This window comes from Pelodiscus sinensis, chromosome 2 (assembly GCF_052426305.1).
Source record: "Pelodiscus sinensis isolate ZL-2025 chromosome 2, ASM5242630v1, whole genome shotgun sequence".
NCBI lineage: Eukaryota > Metazoa > Chordata > Testudines > Trionychidae > Pelodiscus > Pelodiscus sinensis.
Window position 1 is genome coordinate 23,521,347 of NC_143053.1, and position 24,890 is coordinate 23,546,236.

Genomic DNA, 24,890 nt, shown 5'->3' on the forward strand with positions numbered 1-24,890 from the left:
CAGAGTGCAGCATACGAGGTAGTCAGATAGCTCCTTGCTCACAGTTGGCGTCACAAAATTGCACCTCGGATTATTTGTTGGCACAAAAAGAGAAGCTGGCTCTTCAAAGTCAGGTCTTAAGTGATTTTCCCTGGGCACACAAATCAGTTACCAGGCCACAATAGATCTCAGAGGTTTAATTGATTCTAAATTGTTTGCCCTTTTAACTACACCACAGTGCCCCTCAATATCTTTGAATATTGACCACACCCAACACAACGGTGGCAATTACACATTCAAATATTACCCACTGAATGCTACTTTAAAGCTATAATATAGGGCAGTGGTCACCAACCGGTAGATTGGGATCTACCAGTAGATCTTGGAGCCTCTGACAGGTGATCCTGACTGGTTTGGCCAGGAAGATATCAAGCGCTGGCACTTCAGCTGCCCCCCTGCCCACTGTAACGCTGCTCCTGCCCCTACCTTGGAACTGCCCACCCGGGAGCCTCCTGCTTGTTGTGCAGGGTGTGGGAGGGAAAATGGGAGGTGCTGATGTCAGGGTGTCCCTCCTCCTCCACTTTTGAAACCCATCTCCAAACTGAGGCTATGTCTAGACTGCAGGCTTCTTTTGGAAGAAGCTTTTCCGGAGGAGATCTTCCAAAAAAACTTCTTCCGAAAGAGAGCGTCCACACTGCCAAAGTGCATTGAAATAGTGATCTGATTTTTCACCACATAGCGTCCATTCAGTGTGGATGCTATCTCACATGTAAGCTGTGATTGCTACAGGCACAGTGGCCACCAGGCACCTGTGCTTTTTCCTTTTCTATCAAAAGAACTCCCTCTTCCCCATCTACACACACCTTTTTCCAAAAGAGCTCTTTTGGAAAAAGGCTCCTTCCTCGTAGAAAGAGGTTTACTAATGTTGGAAAAAACCCTCTGTTCTTTCAATTTTTTTTGAAAGAATGTAACTGCAGTATGGACTTATGTGAGGTTTTTCTGGAAAAAGGCCATTTTTTCTGAAAAAACTCTGTAGTGTAGACATACCCTGAGAGAAAGGGATAGGGGGAGCTTGACAATGCAAATCTCTGTCACGCTCACACAGTGTGTGTGTATCTGTCATTCTCACAAACACTGCCCTTCACTCTCATCTCCCAACCCAACACATACGTGGGGGGTTGTTACTATTTTTACTGCTTGGAAAGTGGGTTAGTTTTGGTTTTTGACTGATCTGTGCATTTCATCATTTTCATTTCTCTTACACTTACATGTAATTCTTTGAGTAGCGAGTTCTAACACGCCTAACCTGTCATGTTTGGAGTAATTATCCCTGTGGTAATTGCTGATCCTGCAAGTGGATGGCATGTCTCTGCAGCCCCTGAGAGAGGCAGAGCAGGGGGGTCTCCACATGCTGTCCCTGCCTGCAGACACCACTCCTGAAGTTCCCATTGATCAATAACAGGGAGCCGTGGCCAGTAGAAGCTGTAGGCCCAGTGCCTGTAGATGAGGGGCAGCACACTGTGCCATGGAACCATTGCTGTACATGCCAGCTGCTTTCAGGAGTGGTGCAGGGCCAGGGTAGGAGTAAACCTGTCTTAATCCCACTGCTCCACCATCTGGAAGCCGTTTCAGTTAAACAATGCTCAGCCAGAGCCTGCTTCCTGAACTGTCCCAGTCCTGAACCTCTTCCTGTCCCAGACATGAGTCCCTCTGCACCCAAACTCCTTCCCAGAGCTTGCACCCTGAAACCCCTCCTGGACCCCAATACCCTGGGCTAAGCCAGGAGCACCAGCGGCCCGTGAGCCTAGGAGAGCTAGGCAGCTGCCTAGGGCGCCGCTGGCCCGGGCGCCCGATGATGACGTAACGGCCATTGACGGCCGTGCAGGCAGGGGCGCCGATTGTGCCGCCCTGCCTAGGGCGCCAGCTGCTGAAGCCGGCCTCGGGTCGCTCCTGACCAGGAGCCCCTCCCACACACCAAACCCCTTGACCCAAAACCAGCATCTGCACCCCAAGTCCCTACCCTGCCTGGTGAAAGTGAGTGAGGATGAGGGAGGAAGAGGGATGGTGTGAGCAAGGTGAGGCCTTGGAGAAGGGGTGGAGCTGGGGCAGGGCCTCAAAGAAGGGGCAGAATGGAAGTGGGGCAACAATATTTGGGTTTGAGGTAGATCTTACATTGCACTTCAATTGGAAAAAGTGATTTTGTGGGTAAAAAGGTTGGACACCGCTGATATAGAGAATACCTGTTGGCCAGGGAGACCACGATCACCTTTCTCTCCTTTTTCACCTGGTGTTCCCTGGGGATCAATAAATCACATGTAGTTAAACACATGCATTCCTGATTTCCTCCTAATTTCAAATGTTCTTTTCAAAACACAGCGCAAAAATTAACCACAGATTCATTTTTTCTATTAAAGAATATCCCAAAATTGTATCTGAAGAATTGGTTTGCAAAAAAAAAAATCAATTAAATCTTTAGAGATATGGAACATAAAGAAAAGGAAACTCAGATTCAAAAGCTTTTAAATTATCCTGGCAAAGTGATAAACTTTATGTTACAAAGTGGACACATCTTCTTCTTCTTGTGAGAGAATTCGTTTCTCTTTGAGACTCAGGGAAATGTCCTATAGCAATGAATTCAACAGAGCTCTATAGAAATAAAAAAAGATTATATATATATAAACATGAGTAATAAAGAATATCATTTCTATAGGATTTTTTTAACCAGTAAATAAAATTTCACAGCAGGAATATAATTCTCTATTAAACTCTATACAAAGAATTGGAATTTATTCTTATAGCACATATACCCTTGGTTATATGCTCTGTTAAAAACACTCATTGCCCATGCCACTAGTCAGGCGAGGTGTGGCAGGCTTTTTTCTTTCCAGGTGCTCACCTTTTTATGGCCTCTCCCGCCCTGCAAAGATCTGTCCCTTCATTGACGTGGCCCTCTGGCCAGGCCACACATTCAAGTCCTCCTCTTTAGGGGGGATATACAGAGGGTCCCACAACAAGATAGCCTTCTGGATTAAGCAAGGGATTGACTTTCCCTAAACTTTGGGCTTCATGGTTAAGAGACTTCTATAGCTGGCCCCTCTTCAGGGGCTAGTAGGGGAACTTGGGCTAACCCTCTCCAATGAGTTCTAAAAGATTCAGCAGCAAGCAGCTAAATCTTGCACCCCAATCTGCTATGGGTCTGCCTTACTGGATTATTTCCTACTAATCTGCTCTCTTCCCAATAGGTATAAGTTGCCAGCTTTCACATGCTTTAAATAAGCACTCACTTTTCACAATAAGCCAAAAACTAAACAAATCCCATTTCAAAACAAGGCCAAAATAAGCTATGTGACTACAGAGTGCCCTCACTATAAGTTGCCCTGGTATACATCCGTTCCGCACTAAAGTCGTTGACACTTGTTGGAAATGATACATTATAAGTCCTCCCATTTCCTGCTCTTAAGTCGTGTAAAAAAAAACCCAGCAATTTGCACAAGTGGAAGTCAGCCGCAGGAAAAAAGTTCCCTGCTTTAAGTTGTTTCACTATAAGTCCAAGTTTTTTGGAACGTATCTTGGACTTACAGCAAGGATGGCCTGTACAACCCCCTGGAGTGCAGGCTGGGTTCTGGGACAGGGGTGGGCCCTCTATGCATCCCTGAACTCTCTCCCCCCTTCTCTGCCTTTGCCCTCACTTGCTCCTGCTTGCTGAGAGTTGATCAAAAAAAGAAGCAACAAGCCCAGTTTCTGCAGCTTTTAAGCATTTTTGGCAAACCATTTTTTAGTCTCTTCCCTTCCTGTGTGGGGTTTGTACTGCCCATCACAAGAATAATTAGAATAATTTCCTTTGAAACTGTTTTAATTATATTCCTGCTATTGAAATCCAATAGATTGGTTAAAAATGTGGTAGAAAGAATATTGTATTCTATTAAACTTCTTTAGATTTTCTACAAAGAAAAGGATGGGTTGATAGTCCTCAGAGACTATGTATATTCATCTACATGACATTTATTATTACATATTGTCATACATTATATATTATCTATTTTTATAAGGAGACTTGGCAGAATTCAATGTTTTAATTTGAAACATTTTTTGCTATTTAAATTTACACAGTTGCATATAATTAAGATTTTAAGCTGCTTTTTATCAATTTAAATTTTTTCCAGTTGCAGAAAATTATCAGAGGGCCAGAGAGTGGCGAGGTCAAACAATCATTGTCATCTAATGACAGTTGATGCTGAAATGCAGAAAAGTTAAACCTTTTATAACCATTAAAACACAAATTGCCAACATCACATATAAAAATGCAGGCAGTAGGTATCCTAAAATCAAACTCCAATGCATTCTCCAATAGCATTTTTCTTACTTTATTGCTCTGTAAATTTCTGTTATGGATGGAAATATTTTTCATCGGTTTGTGTGTGATGTTCACTGATAAAAATCTAATCCTTCCAAGCCTTTTAATAAGATAGCATGGGGATTGGTAGTGCAGGTTTTTAGCACCGCGAATATATCTCAATATTGGCACTGAGAAACCAGCCACTAAGACAGTATTTCAGGCTCTGTGCCTACTGATTCACTCCCTGACCTTTCTGTAAGCCTGCCAACAGGTGTACCAGTTAGTGTCAGTTAATTTAGATGATAGAGGTGGTTTTGGTATGTAAACATCTCTCCGCCCAGAACAGGACTAATATAATAAAAGTCACAGAATATCAAACAAAAAACAAACAAACTATGTTTTAAGTGTTCCTGCCACACACTCCAGCTCAAAGCATTTTTAAAAACTTTTTTAAACTAGATTTGGGTCTGAACCAAAAACCCATGGGCCAAACTCTCTTAGGCTACGTCTACATTGGCCCCTATTTTCCGGAGGATCGCGTCCAGATTGGCGCTTTTCTCTGGCTTATCTACAAGCCGGAAAAAAGCGGCAGCCATGAAAATGCAAATGCCGCGGGGGATATTTAAATCCCCCGCAGATTTGCCTATTCCAAAGTGCTACATTTGCATCCCTATTACGGAATAGGGGCCAATGTAGACGTAGCCTTAATGTTTAGTGAACTTCAGATCCAAATACACATCTTAATGTTGGAGCTAGTTCTTACCCATGATCCAGACACCTCAGACATTGGATCTCAAATGTGCAGCTCAGTCCAATCTCTTGTTTTATCTAAACTTTAGGAACAATCTAAAGTGTGGGTGCTGGCAAATTCCTGGGATAAAAATAAGTCCACAATTTTTCATTTAGATCTTACTGGAAGTCCTTGAATAGAAAGTCCACTTGGCCCTTGTGGTCCTGGAGGCCCTTGGGGTCCTGGAGCACCAACTTCACCACGAGGTCCATCTAGACCCTAAGACAACAACAGGGAAAACATAAAAGCCACAGACTCCTACTATACATATGAAGGGGGTATCTGTGCAGCAATAAATACCAATAGACTCAACTGCACCTAAAAGATAAGTTAATACTGCTGACAGGCCAAGAAGGCTCCCATTTACAAAGGCTTGATTCCTTTAGGAATGCAAAAATCCAGAGATATATGCTGACACAGATAGCAGCAGCACTATGCATTTTACTGCCCCTCACCCAGAAACAAACATGATGTGTCACCAGTATGACCCAGGAGATCAGAATGCTGTTCACACCCTAAACACCAATGGTATTTGACTACCCCCCTTTCTTCAAGAACATAACAGACATTCTAGATTTAAGTTCATACACACATACAAAAATCTAGATTTAGACACAAACAGACAAAAGCAAAAAAAAAAAGTGCATGTTACAAGTATAGTCATAGATTACCTTTGGACCTTGATCACCATGCTGACCCTTAGGGCCTCTGACACCCGGACCACCCTGTAAATCACATGATTAATATTATGAGAAAGGTCAATCCAACAAAAACTAAAACAAACAGTTCTTTCTTTTTCCTGAATCATACAGATTATTCTATTCTTGTAAGCCCCAATTCAGAAAAGCAACCCTATTTGGGCAACTATCTTGGTGTGTGCTTACATCTGATTTATTCATTGGGGTTTAAGCACATGCTTAATAGCAGTCCTATGAGGGATGGGCTTGAGCTCAGGAAAGTACTCAAGCCTCTATCATGGCCTATAATACACTAACATCCAAATATTGCTGCAGACTGTGACCCAGCTGGATACACAGGTAAACTTTTTTATTGTTAAAATGTTCTCTACATATGCTCTTTCAAATATCATCACAGTCTTAAAGGCCCATTTTCCAATTACTCTCATAATATTTTTATCAGACAAAACCGCTGTATGACCCATTGGGTTTGCTATGGCTTAGTTTCAGAGCCATCCAATTTCTTGCTCCCAATTTCTCCTTTTTCCATTTTCTTCACTGATGCCTGAATTTTTTAATCATTTGTTAACCACCTTCAGCCAAAATCCTCTTTTGTTAAGAGGATACTATAGCAGGCTGGAACTGTGTATTTCACAGGATGACTGTCTTGAGTGTTTCAGAGAAGTAGTCTGTTTCAGCAAAAACAAGGAGGACTCCTATGGCACCTTAAAGACTCACAAATGTATTACAGCATAAGATCTTGTGGACTGCGGCTCATTTCATCAGATGGAAGTGGAAGGTACAGTTTGTCAGGGATTTATACAGAGATGGGAGTGTTACATCAGTGCTTATGAGGGTAATTCAATCAGGATGGATGTGGCCCAGTTCCAACAGTTGATAATAAGGTGAAACTATCTAAAGAGTAAAATTACTGTATAATTACTGCTTGTAATGAGCTAGCCATTCTCAGTCCTTCTTCATACCCATTCTGATGGCGTCAAGTTTGCATATGCCTTGAATGTGTTTCTGATATACAACCAAGACATCCTGCCCACCTCATCTACTGGATGATTTTAATTAAATATTTATTTTTAAGTTTTTATATACTTTTAATAAAATATTCACTCATTGTCTCCCTCTTCCTGGCCCTTTAGATAATGTTTATCTTCTTAGACAATGAGTATTCCAGGGCTGGTCTTTGTGCTTGTAAATAATCTAGTACAATTAGACAACACTCCTCCTGAGGGTTTGAGGAGGTGCTACAAAATATCAAATAGCTAACAAAACAGTATAGCAAATGGAACTACTAAGTAGATAAAGGTTTACAAGCCAAGCCAAGCCTAATATTTACTTTGAGGCATAAGAAATCAGTGTCCTTTGATGCACAAAGCCAATATATGTAGTTATATATAAACATTATATTTTAGCTATGTTAAGGTTGCAAAATCAAGCACTTGTAAGCTAAGAAATGCCAGAATTAAAGCCACGTATGCAACTTTTCTTCTGCTTCTTTGTGTATATATACACACCACAATAGTTTTTAATTACATGATCACAGAATATTTTCCTATCCCCCTCCTCAGCTCCAAGTCTCCACAGTTCCACTCCCTCATCTGTTCCACATCCCAGTCCTCACCGCTCTATAAGTACAGCTCCCCCTGGCTTGAAGGAGTTTCCATTTAATAGCTCTTAGCAAACTCACTATAAAAAAAGGTTGTAACACCACTGCACTCTTTCCCTGGCTCCTCATCCCAATCTTGTCCAGCTACCTGTCTTCTGCCCCAACCCCTCCTCCTCATAAGCTTCTTTCTCCTCCTGCAGCTTGGGCAACAGCAGCAGATAAAGCACTGAAAGCATAGGAGAGAAAGAGAGAGAGAGAGTCTCCCTGCTTTCAGTTCCTGTACCCAGTGCCACAGTGGCTTCCAGAATGAGCAGTTGCATTGATAGTCCTGATCAGCCTCTGAAGCCTGGAGATGGGGCATATTTCACTAAAATTCTAAAATTTCTAAAAAGCTCATCTGAACTAAGATTTTCAGAGGCTCATAATTAAGTCAAAATTGGGTGAATTTTCATAGGACAGCAAAAGGCATGTCCTTGACTGCTGGACAACAACTTTAACCAATTTCAAGTCATTGTTCTAAAGTGGGGGTTTCAAACTCCAGTTTGTGGCTTGAAAGGGCAAGCCAATATCTGTCTGCAAGATGCTTTGTTTTCATGTGCCTCATCATGTGCAGGTGATCGCAACTCCCATTGGCTGCAGATTGTCATTCCTAGCCAATGGGAGCTGTGGGAAGTTATGCAGACAGAACAGTCAGTTTTAGGGCAGATGAGCATGGCTGTTACCCTGAGTGCCAACTTACAGGGGGCACCAAACTGTGATTAGCTGTCCTTTCCCCCCCCCCTTTTTTTTTATTTGTTCAGCCACTAAGGTCTGGGGAAGACCAAAACATTTTCGCTTCTGTTCTCAATTCTCTTTTGAATAAATTAAACAGCTTGAGCTCTTTAGCATGTCATTGCAAAGCATTTTCTCCAGCCCTCAAATATTTTTGGTGCTCTTTTCTGCATTATCTCCAATTTTTCAACACCTCTTTTACAAAGTAGGCACCAGAACTGGATGGAGTATCCTAGTATGGATTTCACTTGGCATGGAAAATTTTAGTCCAAATGTTTAGTCTGGCAAAATTACAAGCAACTGTAAACATGGAAAATGTCAGGTAACCTGAATTAAAGACATCACTATATGTGTTACCTATAAATTATATATTTTCTAAAGGGAATAAATGAAAAATATCCAGAAATTTCTTCATAAATGGTTGTGGATAAGTATAAAAAAATGAAAGGTCAATTTTTTAAGCTGATCTTTGAAATTTGTTGCACATAAGAAAAAAATCTTGGCTCTAAGAGAAAAATTCACATGAGGCAGGAAGTTTCTCTTTATTTCCCTGAAGCAATGTTAAACCAGACAGCTAGCACATGTAAATTTTGGATTCTTACTTGGCTCCTTAGAGATAAATAGTAGTTTTCTAAAATATTTTTTTAATTTCAGCTTCTAACTTCTTCCAGAGATTACATGTCCTACCTGACAGGCCAACAAATAAATATACATACTTCAGAACATCTAAAGACTAGGATAATAGGAGTCCTGTTGCAGTTAGATTATTCTCATGCTTTATTTTGGGTGTAGTTACCAAGTACCTTTGCTACTGAACAGTATTCCATATTATGGTTAAGAAGAGTAAATTATTTTATTGAAGATATGGTCTTTGTGATCACAGATATCTGTACGTAGGATTAACAACAGAAGCCCTTCTAATCAAACCTAATGTTACGCAAATGTCACGGAAAACTTTTCATCGTACTGAAAGAATTGATAAAAATTAATCAGATTCACTTGCATTTTCATTTTCCCGATCATCTAGGTGTCTTTTTCCTAGGACACTAATTTAATTTGTGTACATAGGAAATTAAACTTCAAAACACAGTTGATTGCTCTCTAAATTAAAACAAGACAATCGATTTTTTTCTATTGTGATAAACTAGACTTTTTTGTTTGTGTGACATCTGTTATCTCCAGTGAAATATTATCATAAGAAAGAAAGCTTCCTGTGAGTTCTTCAAGTTTGCACAGCTATAACTTGAGGGTTTTAAGGCTTGCACAAATGAGACCTTCACTAAAGTTAAGATTCTTTTATCTTGCATATCTAAGTTTTTCTCTTCATTATGGACTAAGTGGTTAGAGGCCCAACTTCAACAGATGACTACAAAAATAATTTGCCTCTGGAAATAATTGAGAGAGATCACTAGAAGTATTTAAGAACAGAATATACATCAGGGGAAACAAAGTAAATTAAAATCATGCTTCAGGCAAAACTGTTTGGATGAGATAATCCAGGAGGTCTTTTCCAACCTATGATTCTATGAAAAAAAATGTGTTTTTTAAATTTATGTACAAGCTAAAGAGACAGAAAGATCCAACTCTGTGAAAGAAAATGTACTTAAATGAAAGTATTAAAATTTATTACATGCCTTCCACCTTATTATTTGTATTTTCTTAAACCTAGAGGCTGTGTCTACATTGGCCCCTATTCCGTAATAGGGATGCAAATGTAGCACTTTGGAATAGGCAAATCCGTGGGGGATTTAAATATCCCCCGCGGCATTTGCATTTTCATGGCTGCCGCTTTTTTCCGGCTTGTAGATAAGCTGGAGAAAAGCGCCAGTCTGGACGTGATCCTCCGGAAAATAAACTCTTTTCCGGAGGATCTCTTATTCCTACTTGAAAGGAAGGAATAAGAGATCCTCCGGAAAAGAGCTATTTTCCGGAGGACCGCGTCCAGACTGGCGCTTTTCTCTGGCTTATCTACAAGCCAGAAAAAAGCGGCAGCCATGAAAATGCAAATGCCGTGGGGGATATTTAAATCCCCCGCGGATTTGCCTATTCCAAAGTGCTACATTTGCATCCCTATTACGGAATAGGGGCCAATGCAGACGTAGCCTTATTGTATAATAACAATTCCCTACTTTACAATATTCTATTTGATTAACTTATATAGTGCCCATTTTTTCACATTTTTACATATAAAATGTTTTAAATACTCAAAGAAACAATGGCACCCACACTGGGTAGCACCTGGATCATCAGTAATACAGCAATAAAAACTCAGCAAGCAAAAGGAAAACATAGAGGAGTTACCCACCATGTAGTAACTTTTGTTCTGTGCAATGTGCTATCTCAGTGTATAGTGCACTTCAGCTTGGACAAATGTTCCATGTGCTCACAACTGCAGATTTTTCCATAGCACTGCAGAGTCCATGTGATACAGACATGTGCACCCACTCTGCTTGCACTTTGCACCAATGGAGTAAAAAGGGCTCCCTTTTCAATCCGCAGTTCCCAGTATGGGAGGGTAGATAGTAGGTTACACATAGGATTAGCACACCTTAAAGAACTCATGTTACTGGAAGATAACTCCTTCTTCTTCCTCAAGCAATTGTCCCTCTATCTAGTGCACTTCAGGTGATTCATAAGCAGAGCCTTCATCAGGATGTGCGAAAGGGGGACTAGAATATTATGATACAACACACTGCAGAACAATACCGCCCAGAGAAGCTCCAACTACTTGTATCAGTGCTTAGCATTCAGCAAAAGTCTGAACTGAATTCCCAGCAGCTGCTCCACAATTGTCAGTAGCAGGAACATCTCAAAATGCGTAACTGGAGTCTGCTTACCTTATACTGAGGTGTCGTGATGTCCACACAGCAGGAGGCCAATAGGAGCAGACATCCCCATCGGCTTCCTTCACTTCTCGCAGATGGAGGAGTACTGGACAGCGGCAGGGGCTGCCCTCAGTGTTTGATTTATAGGTTTATACTAGACCCACTAAATATAATGCCAGAAGATTGACCTCCAGAGCATCAATCTTCTCATAAATGTAGATGTGCCCTAAGGGAAGCTACCAAAGCTGCCTGAACTCTAACTGAATGAGTTCTTATGTCACTGCCAAGTGATATATCGTTCATCTCATACCAAAGTAGGCTGCATCCAGAAATCCATTTTGACTGTCTTTGGGAGAAGATGACCTCACCTTTTATACTGTCACAGTTTAGGGTATCTGCACCTGCCTTCCTTTTCCACTGGCTTGTAAGGGTACCCACTCTAGGCTTCTGTCTCTTCCTCTTTTGGGCAGAGACTTGCCTCTCTCCTGCTCTTGATCTGGGGTTTTCCAGGTGCAATTCCCTGCCTATATTTTCTCTCTTGGAAAGCTGTAAACAGCTTTCATTACCCAGGTCACTGGATACCACACTACACTTTATAACCGTGGTCACCAACAGGTCGATTGCGATTGACTGCTCGATCATGAGGCCTTGACCAATCGCTCGTGTGGCATCCAGGCCTCCCCTTTATTTCCCCCCCACCCCCAAGAAGCCCCACTACCTACCGCCAGTGAAAATGGAGGTAGTGCCGGCTTCCCGCGGGTGGACAGAAGTCTCACACCTCAGCGCCACTTCCGGGGGTTACGGAAGTGTGCTGGCTGCTCTGCTGGGTGTGCTGGAGGAGGAGCATGGTGACTTCCCTGCACTGGTGCAGGAGGGGTGAGTCGGCCCTGGGGCGGGCATGAGCAGGGTTTCCCTGTGCCATGGAGGTTTGGCCTCAGGGCAGGCGCACGCAGGGGCTTCGGCCCCAGGGCAGGCGGGCGCGGGGTTTCTCTGCACCATGGGGGAGGTGTGGAGGGGGAGTTGGGCCCAGAGAAGGCATGCACCAGCTTCCCTCTGCCGGGGGGAATCCTGGGAGGAGGCAGATGCAAGGGACTCTGCTTCCACTGGCACCCTGCACTCTGTCCCCACTCCCCTGCCCCCTGTTCCCACTACTCACTTTTCAGTTCCCTCTGCCCAGCCACAGACCTCTGTCCCCACTCCCCCTTCTTCAGCTACAGAACTCTGTCCCCACTCCTGTCCCCACTCCCAGAACTCTGTCCCCACTCCTCTGTCCCCTGCCAAAGCACCCACTAGCACCCTTCCCCAATACTATGTCCCCTGTTCCCACCAACACAGTTGGGGCCACATTAGTGAAGCTTGGGGGGGAGGGGGTTGGAGGAGGGTTTTTTTTGCATCTCACTTGTGTGGCCCCAAATGACTTTTCTTGGGTCAGTGATCCCTGACTCAAAACAGGTTCCCTGCCCTTCTCAGAAATAAAGACAATGCAGAAACTTTTTCTTTGACATAGTATTTTATTTAAAAATGAAGCCTGGGCAACAAACCTCAAATTGGGGCCAAGCCCCCATCTGGCCACACCATCATAACACTCCTGCACTCCCCTTTCCCCCAGACCCTACATCTGAGCCTATCATACACTGGAACCCCCTGCCCTGAGCCCCTCACATACCCCAACCCAAATTCCTGAACCCTCACATCCAAAAGTCTGTGGCTTGCTTAGTACCCTAACCCTACATCTGACACCAACACTGCCCGGCCTGGCGCCCTGTCCCCGAGCCAATGTCCCTTTATCCACCTTCTCCTGCATCCAGATTTCCTCCCAGAGCCTGCACTTCTCACCTCTCCCCGCACCCAAATCCCTCATTCCCACCCCAGAGCATACACATCCTGTCTCAACCCAGCAAGGGTATGGCTAGACTGCAGGAGTTTTTCAGGATTCTGGAAATACCCCAGAAAAACACTTCCGCATCAAGGGATGCATTTGTTCTTCCGCTTCTTTTAATAGAAGAGCAAACATGATCTTTCGGTAACCCCTACATTCCTTTTTCCAAATGTTGGAAAAACCTCTTCCTACAGAAGAATTGGGGGGAAAAAAGCAGCAATACAAGGCAAGTGATGGAGAGGAGGAGAATAAAGAGGACGGGGCTTCAAGGAAGGGGCAGGGCTTCAAGGAAGGGGCAGGATGGAAGATCTTGGCTTGTTCTGTCATTTAAAAAGTGATCTTGGGAGTAAAAGGTTGGAGACCACTGCTTTATAAACAAATAATTTTATTCCCAAAGGCGGAAATGTTATAGAGAAATCATATTAAAAACCAGAAGTCACCCCAACTCCAACCTCGGGCTCTGGTAGATGTCAGTCCTTCAAAACCTGTAGGTTCATAACACTCTCAGATTCAGATCCATAGCCATCATGAATAGTTCAGTCTTTCCATTAAATAGCTTGGGATCATTAATTTTAGATTCTGGGAACAAGTAATCAAAAGACATTGCTCCTCTCTTCAGAGCACAGTTTCAAAGGGTTGCTCTTTTGTATAACTAGAAGTGGAAATTTGCATTTGCCTCGCCCTAAATATTCCCCAGGCAAAATACTTGACTCTGTTTGTCCTAAACATTCATTCTTGTTTGGTACATTGTTCAATGCAGTCCTCGGAAGTTCATAACATTCCCAAGCTTAACAGACTTTGAGTACATAAGACAGATACATGAGACTTAATATGGACTATTTTCTAGTTCACCAATTAATACAGAGCAAACTCTAATATAGCTCAAAGAAACAGATCAGGATGCTTTCCTAGCCTACTGTACGAGAACGGCAACAAAATTCTACTCTTACTTATGGTTCCAAGTGAGTTTCTGCCTCCAAATCTTCCTCTCCTGATGCCATTGTGATAACTGAGGGGCTCACACCGTTACTTTTTTAAATGTCAAGCTAAAATGTATTTTACACACAAGGTGCAAAATGACTAGATCACTGGTTCATTAAAAATGTAGCTACCATTACACACTATGTTATATTACACATTAGATATATGGAAAAGAAAATGACAAAAAGTATAAAATAAGTAGACTAAATTAATGCCAACAAAATAGAATAGATTAAAATAGATGATTTTAGATCAGGCCTAGGCAAAATACAGCCCAAGGGGTGGATCTGGCTGCCTAGCCACCAGATCCAGCCCACAGAGGCAGTAGGGAATCCCAGGCAGGCTCCCTTGCTTACCCTGCAGCCCTGCATGCCGCTCAGAAATGCAGTTGTGGGTGCTCTTTCTTTGAGTCTGGAGGGGAGGGGGGAAGATTCAGACATTGGCTCCCACCCCCAGCATAACCCCATTGGTCGGTTTCTGGACAGACACTGGCCAATGGGAGCTGCCTGTTTGAATAACAGGCAGCCACAAAGCACAACCATCTTGTTCACTAACTCAAGCCCATGGCCGAGCAAACAGAAAAATGTTAAGCTCTGCCACTCTTCAGCTCTGCGGGCAGGTTGGTAAGTCTCCTGGTGAGAACCTGCCTTTGGCACCTCAGCCCCTCCCTTCCCCAATCCTCTGCCCCACACTCCTGCCCTGCTACTCCACACGCACCCATACTCCCTCCCAGATCTGGCACCCCAATCTCCTGCCCGAGATCACAATCCCCTCCTATCGTAGGTCACAAGTTTCCTGCCCTAGGACACAACTACCTTCTTCACCCAAACTCCCTCCCAGACCCCATTCTCCCTCCAGCAATCCTTTACCCCAAGCTCCCTTCTGTACCCAACCTTCATCCCAGACCCTGCACCTCCTCCATTAATACCATGGAAGAGTGCAGCCCTCGGCCACTTTCCAAAATCTTCAGAGTGGCCTCCTATCAAAAATTATTGCCCATCCCTGTTTTAGATAAACCACCAAACATCAGTGTTATTCTAAAGCACTGGATTACTGAAAGGAAAGAAACAATTTACCCGGGACTTATCCTGTTCTATGCCATTGGCCTGCTATCCTCTAAAAATACATGTGGTAATATAATTTTCATTCACTAGCCAGCATAACAGGCACATTTTGTACTAGTAAAAAACAAGAGTAGAAGAAAAATGCCTATTGCTGTTGAAAAGAAGCATGTTTTGTAAAGGTCAGGGAACAAATCCAACTAAGGAGTCACAGCAGGGATTAATTTGATCCTAGAATCCTAGTTGGAATTAATTCCACTTGATTGCAAAAAATCCCATCAGGTGAAAAGTGTTTCTTGAAAAAGAATGTAATAGTATCAGATAATTACAGCCCTCAAGGGCTAGTCCTGCAGTCCTTTCACACACATTACTCCCATTGACACCAGTGAAGGACTACAGGATAAAAATCATATTGTCCTTAAAATAGTGAGAATTTTGACTGGATTCCTATATGCACTTGAAATGAACTCTGGCTGCTCAGACACTGAAAACATGTTCAAGAACAATTCATTCCTGTAAGAAGATTAACCCCAAAGATGCTGTCAGGATAAGTGTCTGCTTGGATCTGCTGTGCATGTGTCTAAAGTGCAAGTAGGGCTAGTGTCTAGTCTGATTTGTGCACTCATGGCTTTCCTTCATGAGTCAACATTCTTTGCTTTATCGCAACAGCTCTTCTCCTTTTTCTCTGTCTCTTTATACCACTGATATCTTTGTGTTCACATAAACGTATTCATGAATTCCATACCTGAGGATCTCGTCTCAAGCAATTTACATGAAACTCTCTATGCCTCTTCAGTGACAGTCCGAAGAAACTAATCATCAGGTTTAGATGGCAATTTAAAAGAAAAATCACATCCAACGTTTGTAAAATTGTTAGTTTAGGGACCCTGGTAAAAAACCCAAATCATATCATTGCAAACAAGAATTATCATTTTAAACTGCTGAAGGCAAATTGTAGCATTTAGCCCTGTGATGGGCAACATTGTCCAGTGAGTGGGCCACTTGAATAGCTCTCCTTTATCTCAGTGGTCCACAAGATTATCATAATCAAGACAGTCTCACAGGATAGGGTAGTTTTGCTAACTGCGCTTGCATACCTAGAATTTGTGGGGTGTACCAACTGAACAGTATCAACACTTTGATTAGATACAGTGAGAGCACAAGCTCTCATAGTCAATGTTATGTGCAATCAGCACATACCTCCCTTCACGTACCCTTGCTTTAGGTGCATGTCATTTTAGTGAAGCTGGTAGGAAAAAAACTATGTGGATGGAAACCAGTGGAATGCAGCAACCCTTTGCATAGGCAACAGTAAACAAAATGTCTCGTGGGCCACACATAGATCCCTGATGGTCCACAGGTTGTCCATCGCTGATTTAGCCACCAGCCTAAATAAGAATGCTACAGAGATAAGGGAGACAATGTGCCATCATCTCTCTCTGAGCAGCCTGATACAAAGGAGACTGTAGGTTGCACCATTTTTTAGAAGTGCATCCAACCTGCTCTGGTACAATGTGAAAGGAGAGCAGGGCCAGGTACCCCTTTTGTTACCCTGTGTGATCCAACAGCCCCATGGGAGGAACAGTCTTTCAGTTCTTCCAAACAAAGAGACTATAAGAGTTAGGCTGTAATGCAGGCCATGCAAGGTGGGAAAGGCTTCTTTCATCTTCCTATCCCACATCCTCTGCATCTTCCTAAGGGCCAGCCACAATCTGGCCTTTAATTCCTACACCTATTGTTACTGATCAAGTATTTCTGAACACTAGATTCCAAACATTAGATAACACTATGGCAGCTTTAAAAAATAGTGTAAACTGGGTAGCATTTGCATGGCATATTTCTTAACTCTAGAGACAGAAACCAGTTTCATATTATTATTTGTATTACTATAGCACCTAGGGCCTCTAGTTCATGGATCAGGACCCCACGGTGCTAGCCGCTGTACATACACAGAACAAAAACAGTCCATCTTACTGCCTTGAAGCTGGGTTATGCCACAAGCATTTGGTTAACTTATAGAGTTAGTTTTTTAGAGCATACAGCATGAGGTCTTCACAAGCATAGTGTAGTGAATATGCAACTCTCTGACAGCTGTAATTTGTAATAATTAAAACAGCACAGTATGTCCCTTTTCCGCATCAAATAAGACTGAAGAATAGAGTATCGGGTACATCTGAGTACAAACATGAATAAAACCTTACCGGTGGTCCAGGAGGTCCAAGTGGTCCTTTACTAAATTCAGAACAGGAGCAAGAATGAGGAAGAGATGGACAACTTTCCTCATCTCTCTGAGGAGAGAGCAAAATAGTAAGTCTATATTCAAAATATGAAGTCAACAGCTGTGGATGTATAACAGATCAATATAAATATTGAAGGGAAAATTTAAAAACTCCTAAATAATTTGGGGGTACGAGACCCATTGACTTTCAATGGGATTCATGTTCCAGACACAATTAGGTCCTTTTGAAAATCCCACCCATTGATTTCATGAGGATATTAGCAAAAGCATTTGGTTTGGATGCAAGAAAATAAACTACAATGTTAGTTTAGAAAAATAATTCTTACCAAAGCAGGAAGTTCGCAGCATTTGTCTCTATTGGCCCAGGAGGTGGTACAAATAATGTCAAACATCTGCAACTGGAACTGTTTAAAAATAAGAATAAAGTGCAACATTCAATGTGGCAAGTTCAATGAAAAGGAGAGACATTGCGAAGGGGTCCCATTGCTCAGGGCACGCAGGAGACTGATGACAGAAACATTCAAATAGATTTAAAGTGGCAGGTGACAAACATACAAACTTTAATATAAAGGTGGTGGTTGGGGGAAGTGGGGGGGTGAAGGGATAGCTCAGTGGTTTGAGCATTGGCCTGCTAAACTCAGGGCTGTAAATTCAATCCCTGAGGAGGCCATTTAGGGATCTGGGGCAAAATCTGTCAGGGATGGTACTTGGTCCTGCTGTGATGAAGGCAGGGGACTGGACTCGACTCGATGACCTTTCAAGGTCCCTTTCAGCTCTAGGAGACAGGCATCTCCATTCATGAAAGTATGGGCTTGAATGGCATCATCCCCATCCCAGCTCCCAAGTGCCTGATTCAGCCCCATGTTGCATCCTAAACCCCCTCTGCCCGTACAAGGGGGAATGAGGTTACAATCAAGGAGGAGTACTGCTGTGAAAACTAAATACTTCCTCTTGTCTCACAGGTCTTATGCTCAGATTTAGCCTGGAACCTGTTCCCTTGCAGCAACCTGTTCCCTTGCAGCCTCTTACTTGCACTGAGAACACATACATACCTCAAGCAGTGACAATATTTAGTGATGTTAATTGACCATTTCCAGGTTTGTTTTATTTTTTAAATTAACTCTTTTTAATCCTTATCCCCAGCTACCAGGGCTCTGGGATGCCATGAGGAAAGCAAAAAAGCAACAAAACACAACACCAGACACCTTGCCAAACACCTTAAGAGGGAAAAAATTCCTTCATGACCTGCTAAAATGATTGGGTTAGACCTACAGCAAACTTGGAAACCCAGCTCTGATGGCTACCCCACTTACATGGCAAAAGAGATGGGGCTGCTTTCAAAAGCAGGAATGGCTGCTGTGTGTCCAGCTTTTCTTTATACACAAAGTGGAGGGTTGGTGGAACCATTTTGTTTCTTTACCTCTCACAGTTTGCTAATGTGGGCTAAAGCAGGTGAAATTCTGCTCCATTCTCCCAAAATCAAGCCCCACTGTATAGTGTTCTGGATGTAGAGACAGGAAAAAGGCAGAGGAACCTGGTAATTGAGCCCATCCCGCCCTCCAACCAGGATCCCAGAGAGTGGCCATTCCCCTGTGAGATGAAACACCTCACCCCTCCAGCTAAGTAAGGAAGAGGAAATCTTAAGGGGCAGGCATACCAGGATCTATCCTAAATGCAAGAGTTCACTATGGTGGCTCTTCTCACCATGAGACATTTTAAAATGGTATAGAAAATGCTGACTTAATGCAGAAGTCATGGACTGTGCAAAATGACAGATACCAGATAAAATATTCAACTATAAGTAAGTGAACCATAGAAACAGAATTAAATGCAAAGATAGATCTCAGAAGGGTACCTCCTAAAGGTGATTCTATTTCTTCTCACCAACAAAACCTGTGTTTTTTTTAAATTTTTTTCCTTGTATGATAAGAACATAAGAACATAAGAATGGCCATACTGGGTCAGACCAAAGGTCCATCTAGCCCAGTATCCTGTCTGCCAACAGTGGCCAGCACCAGGTGCCCCAGAGAGGGTGGACTGAAGACCATGATCAAGCAATTTGTCTCCTGCCATCCCTCTCCAGCCTCTGACAAACAGAGGCCCAGGACACCATTTTATCCCCTGGCTAATAGCCTTTTATGGACCTAACCTCCATGAAATTATCTAGCTTCTCTTTAAACTCTATTATAGTCCTACCCTTCACAGCCTCCTCTGGCAAGGAGTTCCACAGGTTGACTACACGCAGTGTGCAGAAGAACTTTCTTTTATTAGTTTTAAACCTGCTACCCATTGATCAAACAGGAGTGGAAATAAAAATGGGTCCCAAAGGCACAAGAACAGAGCTCAGAAACTTCACAAATAATGAATCAGTGTATGGAGTAACATAATATTTTCCATAGAAATTGCAATCCTTGTCTAGATACAATGGCTTAAAATAGGTTATTCCTCTTACTACTCATCAAGGGCCCAATTCTGTGGGCATTTGCCCATATGTGTGGCTTTGCTTACAGATTTGTCCTACCTATCTCACATGGCTGGAGCAGCCCCTGCCAACCATAGTGGGTGGGGAGGCTATTCGCCCCCCCTTTTCATCAGTCAACCAGTAAAACACTACATTTAACAGGTTAACCAATTAAATGGGATTTTACATCCCTACTATATATGCACACACAAACTTTCATTCTCTCCAGACTAAACAATTCATAGATCCACAGTGATAACATATTTTGTTGTACAGTAAGGAATAGACACAATTATCTCAGTTGCTTTATTGTGTTCATTTAAATGCTGAATGAGTCAGTGTTCGGACTTTATAAAGTTATGTATGTGGGTTGAGTCTTCTGATTCATGCTAAATTACTTAAGAAAGCTTTGTTTGCCACTGTTAAACATTTATTCATAGCTCTCAGCATTCATAGCATTTTAGCTTTCTGAAGCTCTATTCCTGCAAGCAGACCCATGCAGACAAAAGTGTCTGCTTGTACTGATATCAGTGAAAAATTGCAGCCCAAAGTTGTTTCAGATTAGGTAACCCTATTGCAATTATATTCGTAATCCACATAAATTAATACAAAGAGTACATAGTGTATAGTTGTTACACGGTGTTAGGTGAACTAAACACATAGGCTAGGGCCAAAATGAACAGTTAGGTTCATTCAGTCCAAGTGGAGGGCTCAATTATATGACCTACAGCTTACAAAGAACAATATGATTCAGAACATAAGAACGGCCATACTGGGTCAGACGAAAGGTCCAGTTAGCCCAGTATCCTGTCTTCCGACAATGGCCAATGCTAGCTGCCACATAGGGAATAAACAGAACAGGGATCATCAAGTGATTCCTCCCCTCTCACTCATTCTCAGCTTCTGACAGAGGCTAAAGATGCCATTCTTACTCACGAGAACTAGAGGGTCACAAGGTGAAATTAATAAGGAGCAGATTTAAAACAAAGAAAATCTACTAGCCTGAGCCCCCCAGGCTATGGTGTGTGAGGGGAATTCCTTCTCAGTCAGAGGCCACATCAGTGAGGGGTGGTTTTTTTTTCCTTTTTGCTTCTCATTTGTGTGAGGCCCCTCAACTGAAGAAAGGTTCCCACCCCTGATTTAAATTGAAATGGAAGTTAAATATCTAAATACCTTTGCTCTAGATCTAAGGGTACATCTAGACTACATGCCTCTGTCGCCAGAGGCATGAAGTCTAGACATACCCTAAGTGACTTGCCCAAAGTCCATAGGTCTTCTGAGTCCTAGTCCTGTGCCTTTACCACAAGGCCAATCTTTCTCTCTTAGGCTATGTCTAGACTGCAGGCTTCTTTCGAAAGAGGCTCTTTCGAAAGCATCTTTCGAAAGAGCCTCTTTCGAAAGATCGCGTCTAGACTGCAGGCGGATCTTTCGAAAGAGAAATCTGCTTTTTCAAAAGAGAGCACCCAGCAAGTCTGGATGCTCTCTTTCGAAGACGGCCTCTTTACATTGAAGAACGCCTTCCTTCGAAAGCGGAACTTTCGAAGGAAGGCGTTCTTCCTCGTGAAACGAGGTTTACCGCCATCGAAAGAAAAGCCGCGTTCTTTCGAAATAATTTCGAAAGAACGCGGCTTGAGTCTGGACGCAGGGGAAGTTTTTTCGGGAAAAGGCTACTTTTCCCTAAAAAACCCCTGAGTCTGGACACGGCCTTAATGGGATGCTCAGATAGCTGCTATTCAGCATGAATAAGAGGGTCAGACATGGAGCTTTAAAAACTGGTGACTGGACATTTTCTTGCTGTTGTCTGCAAGGGTATTATACACATATTAACACACTCATTAGGGCCCAATTATTTCATATTAATAAAAAAAGGAATGATGTGTTGAGTGCACTATTACACTCCTATGTGAATTGCCATGTTTTCCATGTGAATACAACTAAATTTTTCAATGAGTGGGTGGCTTGTAAAATGACTTATCTTTTACAGATTTCTAGATCCAACAAAAGCCACCATTTCTTTCCCTTACCCCCGACAAAGACCTCTTTAATTCCCAACTTTTCTAAGTTTGCCTTTGTCTGGTACTACTGGAATATGGCACAAACATTGTTCTGTTTAATTGTCTTTAGAGGCAGAAAATTCAGTCACCATTATCCATACGCCTAAGGCCTAATGAGTTTCCCCGCCCCCCAGAAATCTATCCTTTGGGTAAATATATTTTTGACTGCACTTTGTTTTTAAATACAATCAGAAGTGATACATTTTAAAGGATGAACCTCTATCTCATTCAAACCAAGCCTGGGGCTCAAGGCTAGGACAGTTAAAGAGAATGCCCTAATCTGACTATACAGCTGATAAACTGATAACCCTCCATGTGCCACACACTTTCCCTTCCAACAATAAAACTCAACCAGAGAAGTCAAATGGTGAAATTCTGGCACCTCTGAAGCCAATTGGAAAACTCATATCGATTCAATAGGACCAGAACCACTTCCAAAGAGAAAATTTGGACAGATAAGGACAACACATTGATATAAAATCAAGTATTTTAAAACAGATCCCTCTCCTGGTCAGAGTAAAAATTTGTGTAAACATCAGCTTAATTTAAATTGGGGTAAAAACCTAACAATCAAGAACATTCACATTCTAGGATCCCTACTGTTACCCTAATAAACAAAAATTAGTATCAATAATTATTAATTGAGAACACCCAAGCACGCTGCATAAATGTTAAGCTTGATGTAACACACAAGTTTTCCTGGTGCAGTTCACTGTGTAGTGGCACTTAGACCCTTTAGAGAGAAAGAAAGAATGAATTTCCTCTGCAGCCTTGGCTGAGCGCCAGCTGGCTTTCGGTTCAAACTGTAGAGGCTCATGCACTAAGCTCCCCAGAAGTCCAAGGTTCTTGCATGGAGCAAGACCCTAGTGGGAGTTAAGACACAAAGGGCCAGATCCTCAGCTAGCATAAATTACTGGAGTTCCATTGGCACCAAGGCAACTATGCTGATTAACACCTACTGAAGATCAGGTCCAGAAACAGGAAGCTCACTAAAAGTCAGACTTGCTTTTCTTTGCATTAAAATGCCTAGTGGAATTTGTTCTGTTCTTAGCAGATGGAAATTTTGATTCTATACTTGTGTCTGATTTGAGAATTAAACAATTTTGTTTGACGTAGAATGGAGCTACCAACTGCCTCCGCCTCAGAGCACAAAGCCCCAGATGGACCCCTCACATTGGCTGAGAGAAGAAGCAGTAACACCTCCTGGGGACCGAACTACCTCCCAACCCTTGATATCCTGCAGATCCCAGCTGCACTTTCCCAGACTTGGGTTGCGATGGCTCCAGATTGGTAGTGGCCGTGTTGGTGGGGGAATCTTTACTACCTCAGAAACCCTGAGGATGTTAGCAATTCTGGATTCTATAATTAGTTTTGTGGGATGAGAAGATTGATTACTGCATGTGGAAAAGTAAGGTCCCTGAGCCAGGAGTCTGATGACAGTTAATCCCCAGAAGCACTTTTGCAGACCTGGACTATGTGGCACTTGAGAACATTTTCCATAAGGGAGCAAAGGAATGCTGTACTCTTGCACTTGACATCAGCAGGGACACATCCTTTCCCCCAGACAACAACAGACAATGGGAGATCGCTCAGAGCTCTGGTAGCCACTCAGTTCTGTGCGGGCAGGTACCATAAGGAAAGGGGGAAGTCAGTAGAGAGATGGACCCAATGTACTTCTTCAGACTCTGCAAGGTCATTTATAATTTTAGATATTTAAATGTTTAATATTTTTAAAAGAGCTTGGCGTGCTGTGAGAGGCACCCATGGAAACAGTCTGTGCAAAAATTATGCACTTATGTAACATTGGGGGAAGCAAGTGCAAAGCCAGAAAATATTAAAGGGCCCCAGGGGATGATGCACACAGGGATGTTCAGAATGATAACTGAAAATAATGTTTAAGTGATCTAGGACCCACAAGTTATGCATATTGTTAACTTGTGTAATGAGGGCTATTTGAGGCAACAACCATCCCTTTCTTGGACAGGGCCTTGCACAAAGGGACTCACTAGCGTGTGAGTATAGGTGAGCAAAAAAAAATTAGTTAACCACAATAATCAGAAATGGGTTTACCTCGAGTGAGGCTGGCAGCAGGTTTTCACAGAATTTCTGTAACAGTGTAACTCTCTCACTTCTGAGCTCACACACTACTTCTGCTAAAAGCACAATTGTGTGGCTATTGCATGCCGAACCTTAGGAATTTTATTATGGTTTAAAAAATTGCCTTTGTTTCACTTACTGGTGCAGAATTGTCCCTTTGTCCTCTGGATCTGACCATTCTTCCCAGCACTTCTATCCCATCTGAAGTAATATTCCCTGCTGCATTAATTGTCTTTTCACTGACTTGCTTGCAGTCAATAATAATTTTGGCCATAGTCTTGCTGATAACAACATGTAACTAGGCAAAAGAAAAGACATTTGAAAACACAGAGAGGAAACCAAAGAATATGGGTTATCAGACACAATGAGCATTTTCAAAATGAGTTGATCATATTAGTCCATAACAGATACTCCGTTCAATTAATTAAGGGTATGTCTACACTGAAAAGTTAGTTCGAACTAACGGACGTTAGTTCGAACTAACTTTCCTAGGCGCTACACTAGCGCTCCGCTAGTTCGAATTTGAATCGAACTAGCGGAGCGCTTAGTTCGAACTAGGTAAACCTCATTTTACGAGGATTAAGCCTAGTTCGAACTAGCTAGTTCGAATTAAGGGGTGTGTAGCCCCTTAATTCGAACTAGTGGGAGGCTAGCCCTCCCCAGGTTTCCCTGGTGGCCACTCTGGCCAACACCAGGGAAACTCTATGCCCCCCTCCCGGCCCCGGACCCCTTAAAGGGGCACGGGCTGGCTACGGTGCCCATGCCAGGTGCAAGCCTGCCAGCACCCAGCCAGCAGACCCAGCACCTGGTACGGCACAGAGCCACCCACCAGATGTCCCCCAGCCCACCCCCTCTTCCCGGGACCAGGCTGGCGGCTCCCGGGAGCTTGCCCTGGACCGCAAGAGGCGGGCACCTTCCTGGGCTAGTGCGGACATCGTGGACCTTGTCCACGATCTCCGCACTAGGCACAGGAAAGTGGCCGGCTAGGGCAGGAGAGCTGCCAGCCTGGCCACCCAGGAGCAGGTGTGCATGAAAATCAAGGGGGTCCACTGAGACCCCCGACCCTGAGCCCTGAGCTTACAATGGCCGTCCTGGGTCAGACCTAAGGTCCATCTAGCC

The 24,890-nt window shown here is 42.9% G+C and overlaps 1 protein-coding gene across 5 annotated transcripts in view; it reads right to left on the reverse strand.

The window, feature by feature from the left end:
• The window catches only part of COL14A1 (collagen type XIV alpha 1 chain), a 187,387-nt gene that overhangs the window by 37,536 nt on the left and 124,961 nt on the right, over positions 1-24,890 (reverse strand). For all 5 annotated transcript variants that reach the window (XM_014580808.4, XM_006137507.5, XM_014580806.4 and 2 more), the window contains 6 exons: positions 23,911-24,069; positions 17,486-17,563; positions 17,122-17,208; positions 5,777-5,830; positions 5,229-5,324; positions 2,220-2,273 (listed from right to left, as the gene is read on the reverse strand). In XM_014580808.4, the coding sequence (XP_014436294.3) occupies positions 2,220-2,273; positions 5,229-5,324; positions 5,777-5,830; positions 17,122-17,208; positions 17,486-17,563; positions 23,911-24,069 (528 nt within the window). The remainder of the gene's footprint in view (positions 1-2,219; positions 2,274-5,228; positions 5,325-5,776; positions 5,831-17,121; positions 17,209-17,485; positions 17,564-23,910; positions 24,070-24,890) is intronic.